The sequence below is a fragment of the Nerophis ophidion genome, linkage group LG08, assembly GCF_033978795.1.
Source record: "Nerophis ophidion isolate RoL-2023_Sa linkage group LG08, RoL_Noph_v1.0, whole genome shotgun sequence".
NCBI lineage: Eukaryota > Metazoa > Chordata > Actinopteri > Syngnathiformes > Syngnathidae > Nerophis > Nerophis ophidion.
The window spans coordinates 71996031-72004392 of NC_084618.1; the positions used below are offsets into that span (position 1 = coordinate 71996031).

Below are 8362 nucleotides of genomic sequence, written 5' to 3' on the forward strand. Positions count from 1 at the left end.
TTAGGATTGAATGGCCGGCCCATTAATGTTAGTTTTATTAGTATGGAGCATACTGGCAGGCGGTGTGACTCTTAGATGCAGAGACAGCAGGCAACATGAAAGTAAAAGGTCCCCTTTTTTAGATAAGAAAGCAAGAAACACCAGCCTGACAACAGCTGTAGATCACATGAGCACAAATTTTAGCAAAGTTAGGCAAAACACAAAAAGGCACACCAGGAACATTCAACAAACCGGCATCGCAAGGAAGGCGACACTGGGAGATTAAACCCTCCTGGTTAGTGATTAAGGACAGGTGAGCCACCTAACCACTAATTAATAGTAAATTAGTAAAATCAACAGCTGACAATGAGGGCAGACAGGAAGTGGTGAATGGGTTGTACTTGTATGGCGCTTTTCTACCCCTTTTTAAAGGAGCTCAAAGCACTTTGACAGTATTTCCACATTTGCCCATTCACACACTGATGGCGGGAGCTGCCATGCAAGGCGCTCACCAGGACCCATCAGGAGCAAGGGTGATGAGTCTTGCCCAAGGACCCAACGGACGTGACTGAGATGGTAGAAGGTGGGGATTGAACCAGTAACCCTCAGATTACTGGCACAGCCACTCTACCAACTTCGCCACGCCGTCCCAAAGGTGGAACAAAAAACAAGAACGTTGGACAGAGGGCAGAAAATAATATCGGAATCACAGGAATATAAAATATACTCCCAAACTGTCATGAGCGAGCGATTAATCAATCAATCAAAGTTGATTTATATAGCTCTTAATCACAAATGCCTCCAAGGGGCTGCACAAACCACAACAACATCCTCGGATCTGATACCACATCACGGTAAGAAAAAAACTCAACCCGACAATGAAAAACCTTGGAAGGGCCGGGTGACCAATGCAATGAATGCTGAGTGGATACAGTTAATAATGTGAGAGTTCAGGCACAAGGGTGAGTGCATTTGCCTCACAATACGAAGGTCCTGAGTAGTCCTGGGTTCAATCCCGGGATTGGGATCTTTCTGTGTGGAGTTTGCATGTTGCGTGGGTTCCCACCTCCAAAGACATGCACCTGGGGTTAGGTTGATTGGCAACACTAAATTGGCTCTAGTGTATGTGATTGTGAGTGTGAATGTTGTCTACCTATGTTGGTCCTGTGATGAGGTGGCGACTTGTCCAGGGTGAACACCACCTTCCGCCCGATTGTAGCTGAGATAGGCTCCAGCACCCTCCATGACCCCGAATGGGACTAGCGGTAGAAATGGATGGATGAATGGAGTCCAGTCCGTAGGGAGGTCATCACGTCAGCGTGAAGACAGGTCGGAGCGCCGAGACGTCACCAACTGATGCGATGGATTGAGACTTTTATTAGTAGCTTGCACAGTAAAGTATATATTCCGTACAATTGACCACTAAATGGTAACACCCGAATACGTTTTTAAATCGGGGTCCACGTTAATCAATTCATGGTAAATAACAAACTTCTTTAAAATGTGTAATAATTATATTTGTCAATACCTAGCAACATAGGTAAACATTATTGCAGTCCACTACTTTTTGTATGAAATTGTATGTCATTTTCTTAGGATAGTCTGTAGTTTCAGTGAAAAGGCTCCACCCAGCAGGCACAAGACGTAACAATGTTGACAACTTCTTGAATTAGGTTCTGACGTTGAGCAACTCAAACATAATGTTGAAACGACGTTCTCTTTGACAACGTTTATTCAATGTCAGGTTTCGTCGGGTTCTGATGTTGATTTGACCATTGAATTTTGGTCATTTACCAACCCATATTCTACAACACAAATACAACGTTGAAACAACATGCTTTTTACTGACGTTTATCCAATGTCAGGTTTGTTAAGTTAATTTGACCATTGAAGTTTGGTAATTTGCGAACCAACGTGGATTCAACGTTAGACAACATCTCAATTTAAAAATACAACTATTTTGCAACATTTTTTCAAAGTCAGTTTTAAAGAACATGTATGTATAATCAATGCATCAATGTCCTGTGCCTGCCGCATGCATTCATAAGTCAGTCATCAATAGTGAATTAATTTGACATTCTCTTTAAATAGGTTAAATACTGTTAAAACATTACATAATTTGAAATAAATTAATAAGAAGGGAAAATATTATTGCTTTCTGCTAACTACAATTTTTTTATCGCAAATCTTCTGGTGTAATACGAGCATTGTGTTTTCTACTTGTAGCACCTGAGCAGTCTTGGCAGTTTTTATTAAAATGTCTCTAACACAAACCACAAGTGATGGGTGGGCGTCGGTGATATACAAGCTGACGTAGGTCGAAAATGTATATTTGACCCAGATGAGCGCTTTACTTACGTCGTGCGAGGTGTGGTCACTAGAATCCTAGGAAGAACAACACGTCTACAATGGAGAAAGCGAAGAGGGAGAAAAAAAGAAACATGTCAGCATTTTTCGAAAGACAGCGGTGCACGGTTACATGAAGTAAACATTGTCCTCACTAGAGCGCACAAGGGTGGTCCATGTGTTTGGTGGGTGTATCTGGGTGGAGGGTGGGGATGTCTTGGGATTTGCTCATGGAAAAAGCCCTCCAGTTTCACCCTGCTGCATATTTGAGCACCGAAAAAACTGTATTTTATGTCTCATCTCCAGGGTTCATAAGGCCCATTTATGTGAGCTTTAACCATTAGGACCCAATTATCCTGGTACAAAAACATATACAAGTTAAAGTAAATGTTATACTCTTAGGCAAGAAGTAACTGTACATTTTCCATTTGACTGTTGCTAGGCAAAGACGTCAGCGGTCATGGGCCACTGGCTGGGGCTGCTGCTATCACAGATGAGCAGCAAGACCGACCCTGAGGAGCTGACCTACGACTATGTCAACGCCGAGAGGATCACCAGCATCGTCAACGCCGCTAAGACATCCTTGTAGTAAGAAAATGACAGCAAAATTTAGGAGCCAGGCAGAGAATTGTAACTGTATGGGTGTTTTTGCTCCAGCTTGATGCAGAGGCGATACTCCGAGCCAAACGCCTACATCGATGCCTTGCCGTCCACCCCTGAGGACCAGGAGGAACTGTACGATGACTTGGAGGTGTCAACATTTTTGCCTAGCCCTCCTAAACTTGCCGTTTAACAATGAAAAGTTTGAAAAAAAGTTACTTTTTATTTTCAATTTTTTTTTAGATTAAACACTTTTGAATATAAATTAATCATAATTAATCACAGTAAATAAGGAAAAGAAAAAGCTCCCCAAAAACTGTGATTTTATTGCAAGAATGTCATTGGAACATTGTTTTACTTGAATGCACTGGTTCTAAAACTTGGTAAAAGTTTTATCTTAAGTATAGTCTGGGTTTATTCCATAGAGAAATTTGCTACTCACCAGTCTGAGTCTCCTCACTCATCTTTGCGCTGGCATATAAATTGACCTGATCATTGAGCGTATAACAACCCACGTCGCCTTTCAGGTAACCATCCACAGTAAAAGCCTGTGCGCTCAAAATAAATTGCACATGGTTAATTGCTTTTTTGTGATTAATCACACAAGTTAACTTGTCAGTTAACTAAAAGACAGTTTTACTTTTTATTCTTAGGTCCCATCAGTAAAATATTTAAGTATGTCAGGACCTGCAGTGTATAAAATGTGGTTATAATAGAAGTTTAGTTGACTTGAGGGTAAAAAATGTAGGCATGCATGGAAATGTATTGTTGCAATAGAAAGGATGATGAAATGTATAGAATAATAAAAATCTCAAGTTCTGGCCAAATTTCACACAATTAAAACCAATTTATATATTGAGAATAAAATCCGTCAAACCCAAAAGCGCCCTCAGGCCTAAACCAACAAAACTGTCAATAGATTCAGTTCAAACTTTCACTTCCACTACTTCACTTCCTGATTTACACATCATCCAGGATGCTGTGGATGGCGGTGCGCCACAAGATAAAGAAACTGCCGGAAACTCGGAGGAAACGTCTGCTCAGGATCAAAAAGACCCAGTGGCTGAAGATGCAGACCCTGAAAACAGAATATATCTAGACCTGGTCCCTGTGCGGTCTTTCTTGCACACTGTTGGCAGTAGCAAGGATTTCCAAACACAAGGATCCACAGACACCTCAGAGGAAAACGTGGACTCTTCAAGTCTCACTAAAGAGGTAACATGGAAGTGGTTTTGTTAGATTTGGTTAAGGTGTTCAATGTTGGTTTTGTTTGTTACAGGTCAGATCAACAAACCTGCCAGAGTCAGCACCTGCTTTGAACAACCTTAGTTGCACTCCTGCAACCACCAGAGAAGAGCAAGAGCGCCCTCTGTCCCCCACTCAGTCTTGCCCCCAAACACCACCAAATGCCAAGACCCCGCCTCAAAGCCAGGAGCCTGTCAAGAAGACCTTCAGCTCCTCTGGGGTCCCTAAAGGCCTTGCTCTTCAGACCAGCACTGGGTTCACTCCAAGCACTCAAACACCACGACCCAAAACGTATAGCTCAGGTGAGGATTAAAACCAGCGTGGTAAATGTGTTGTGTTTCAAGTCACTGATGAGTGGTAACCTTCCTATTGAAAGTACATCACACACAGAGCATGGAGAAAGTCCACGTGTTGGCTTTGCCAGAAGTTTGGCTCCCTCTAGTGGTGTAGTTCTAAGGCTTTACCAAAAATTGTCCACTTTACATATGTATTAAAACCAATATGTTGCATTAATACACTTATGCCATCCATCCGTTTTATACCGCTAAAATAATTCAAATAAATGTTATCTATGGTGCATAAAATAGTAAATGAAAATAAAAGTGTCTATTGTTAGTATATAAAATAACAATCCAATCATCCTCAGAACTTCAAAATACAACTAAAAATAAAAAATATATACAGAATATATATTTTTACAATTATTTGACTCGTTTTTTTTTCAATTATTTGAATTCCAATAAAAACAATTAAGTATAAATATTCTGAATAAAAAAAAGTGCTTTAAAAAAGTTTAATTGCCAAAAATAAAAAGTACAATTATTAAAATGTGTTCATATATTTTCGCATATTTTGCCTACATTCATTTGAATTTCAATTAAAAGAAGTGTTTAAAAATTAATTCTGAATTCAAATAAATTATACTCCTTACTGCTGTAAAAATAAAAATCAGTGAAATTAATAAAAGTACAAAAATTATTTATTAAATGGTCATGTTAATGCGTATATTTACACATATTAGGCTGTATTTGTTTTCTATTTAAAGATTTATCAAAAAATATATATTCCAAATTAAAATTAAAATAAGTATACTCCTTTACTAAAGTAACTTAAATCAACAAAGATAAAAAGTACAATTATGTCATGTTAATATATTTGTAATCATTTAGTCAATAATTGTATCAATTATTTTAATTTAAACAAAAAAAAACATTTTTAAATACATTCTGAATTCAAATAAATTATACTACTTACTATGCGTAAAACTAAAAAAAGCAAAAACTTAGAATATTAATTTCATATAGCTACTCAAAACTCCTAATAGTTTGTTAGCATGTTTCATTACTATGCTGTATAAAGTACTAGAAAAACAAAAATTTATACAATTGTTTTTAATACAACCTAATAGCCATACAATATAAAGCAGAGCACTACAACCCCAATAAACCTATTTGCTATGCTGGTGTACCTGATGTGGCGTCCTCTAATTTTGGGTGGGTGTTGATGAATTTGCAGCCTGTCCTGGCACCGTTGAGGGGAAGCTAGGAAAAAACCGCACGGAGGCAGACTTGCGGCGCTACATTGATGAACGTGACCGTCTGGAGAGAGAGCGCGAGGAGGAGAGAAGCAGCCTCGCCAGCCTGAAAAAAGAAAGAAGGGAAATCAAAGAGGAGCTCAGCGCCTGCCAAGGTTAATCATCATCACTTCTTGGTGGTTAATGAGTAATCAATCCAACTACGTAAGTAAGTTGAAGTCACTTTTGGTTTGACTTTAGATTCAAAGCGGCAGGCCTTACTGGAAGCTCGGCTGAAGCAAGTGGAGGAAGCGAGTCGAGAAGCAGAACACAGGCGTGTGGAGGTGGAGCTGCTGCTTGTGGAGGTAAAGGAGAACCTGAAGAAGGTGGAGGCCGGGCCGTTCACACTGGGGACCACAATGGACTGCAGCCTCCAGGACACGGTCAGCCACCAACAGCCTGATGCAAAAAGGCTCGAATACAAAAACTATGACTTACATAACCTTCCATTCCTTCTCTTAGGCTAAAACAGTGAGCATGCCACCTGCACAAATGTCATTATCGCCAGCATCCTCACCATCCCAACCGTCCAGCAGCCCCACAATCACCAGTGTGGACTCAGAATCTCCTGTCAATTCAGCCTCTGCACTAAAAAACAGGCCAGTTTCCATCATGGCCACTAAGGGCAAAGTGCTCCAGAAAGCCAAAGTGAGACTAACTGTTCACAACAATAACATTGCTGTTTTTTTCTATAAATAAATGTTATCTCATTTTGGTCATTACAGGAGTGGGAAAGGAAGTCCACCGCCTAAAAAGAAGAGAGTGTCAAGTTCTTGTCCTCAACTGTGGTATAGTTTTTTACGGTACTGTTCTGGCTTGTGTTTCCAAGATAAAGCAAAAGGACAACGCGAGGAAACAGCATTTTGTGTGGCTGAAGTGAATCTCCACCTCTATCGGTTGCCTTACAAATGCACTGGGTACTAAAAAGTGGTTCGGTACCCCTTTGCATCCTGTGGTATTTGAACTTAACTGTACTCCTTAGAGGAAACAGCGCTTCCGATCATTAAAAATCACCCTCTTACAGCTTCTCATCCTCTCCGAACCACTGGAAAAGAGCCCTAAAAAGGAAGGCGTTTAACTGCAGTAGCATTCCGGCCAGTTTATTCTTCTTCTTTGAACACTGAAAATGCATATCAAGTATGAAACCACTGATTGGCTATGAGTCATCCTGCGGCTTGTAGCTTGGTTCGACATTATGCTGGGAGCCAAGGTGTACATAGATTTTATGCCAATTATTCAGCCTTTTTGGGGAAATTTGCTAGCTAAAAATGCACTTTTTATTCAAATAAATATGTACTGATATCAAAAATTGCCTGAGTATTTTCTGTCAAGCTTTTTCTTTTTAATTGATCTAAACATGTGAACACAACTGAATGACCATTGAGATATCATTTGTGCCATTTTGGCTGTATTGAAATAATGTGGGTGAAATATGCGACAGGATAGTCATTTAAAAAAGATTCAATAATTTTCCTTCTTAAATTGACACTAATTCAGCAACGATACACAATTTAAGTGACACCTTTGTTCCTCACGACAAACTGTCCAGTTGAAAACCATAACAAATAGTTTATTTAATCCTACATTTATTTTAAACTATACAATCTCTTTTGACGATTGGCCTCCAATTTTACATGTTCATATTGTCCACCATATCGTGCTACTTTTTCCCATTCAAAGCATGCAGCAACATTTCTCACCTTCCAGTGTTTCCCCCAGAATATGTGTTAGTTAAGGTGGTGACTCTCCAGGGGGAGGGGACCAGGGAAGGAACAGTGTAACTCGGCCTGCCGCCATAACGTCTCCACCTTGTCGCTGCTACCAACGCCTGGGAGGCAATAGACTACCGACTGTGGTGACGTAGGCCTGCTTCGTCACGTGAAGAAGCTTGCAACTTTTAGTTGTGTTTTCCGCTCCATTTGCTGAATGGCAATATACGATATATATCTCGATATTTTTTCCGTAAAGTAAAAACAGTCCTAGTTACCTGAGATACTAAAATAATGACTTCAAAAATCAAGTTAATGACTTACTGTAAGTAAGCGTTTGCAATAAGCGTTTGAAAAAAAGAGTTAAAAGTGGGGCCACATGCTGACGTATGCCCAACTCCATCCATCCAGTTTCTACCGCTTGTCCCTTTTGGGGTCACTGCTTAATTTATTACCGCATTTGGGAAGCCTGTTGATTTTTATTATGTAAATGTTATATTTTTAACATGTGATAGCAGGGACCCTGCCATTCAAAACTAAGCTGCTACATTACTAAAGATTAATGCAATTATAGCTGAAAAAATAGTACAATAGCAATAGGAGAGACTATTCATCCCTGAACACCATGAAGTTCATGTAGGCTTTATGATGCACTTACATTATTACATCAACTATCAGAGACAGCTTTACCATAAATTGATTTACATGGACCGAAATAAACATGTTGAAAAACTTATTCGGGTGCTACCATTTAGTGGTCAATTGAACGGAATATGTACTGTACTGTGCAATATACTAATAAAAGTTTAAATCAATCAAATTCAGGAAACTTTTCTTTTATCATAATATACCTTTTTGATGCTTCAACACAGCTCAATAAACACAGAAAAAAGTCAAGTGAAATAACTAA

The 8362-nt window shown here is 39.4% G+C and overlaps 1 protein-coding gene across 1 annotated transcript in view; it reads left to right on the plus strand.

Moving 5' to 3' along the window:
• The window catches only part of afap1l2 (actin filament associated protein 1-like 2), a 95488-nt gene extending 88436 nt beyond the window's left edge, over positions 1 to 7052 (plus strand). Inside the window, exons 15-22 of the mRNA XM_061909844.1 lie at positions 2768 to 2913; positions 2983 to 3076; positions 3724 to 4140; positions 4205 to 4472; positions 5686 to 5859; positions 5945 to 6126; positions 6206 to 6391; positions 6469 to 7052. Coding sequence (XP_061765828.1) covers positions 2768 to 2913; positions 2983 to 3076; positions 3724 to 4140; positions 4205 to 4472; positions 5686 to 5859; positions 5945 to 6126; positions 6206 to 6391; positions 6469 to 6495 — 1494 coding nt within the window. The 3' untranslated portion in view covers positions 6496 to 7052. The remainder of the gene's footprint in view (positions 1 to 2767; positions 2914 to 2982; positions 3077 to 3723; positions 4141 to 4204; positions 4473 to 5685; positions 5860 to 5944; positions 6127 to 6205; positions 6392 to 6468) is intronic.
• Positions 7053 to 8362: the final 1310 nt, after the last annotated feature.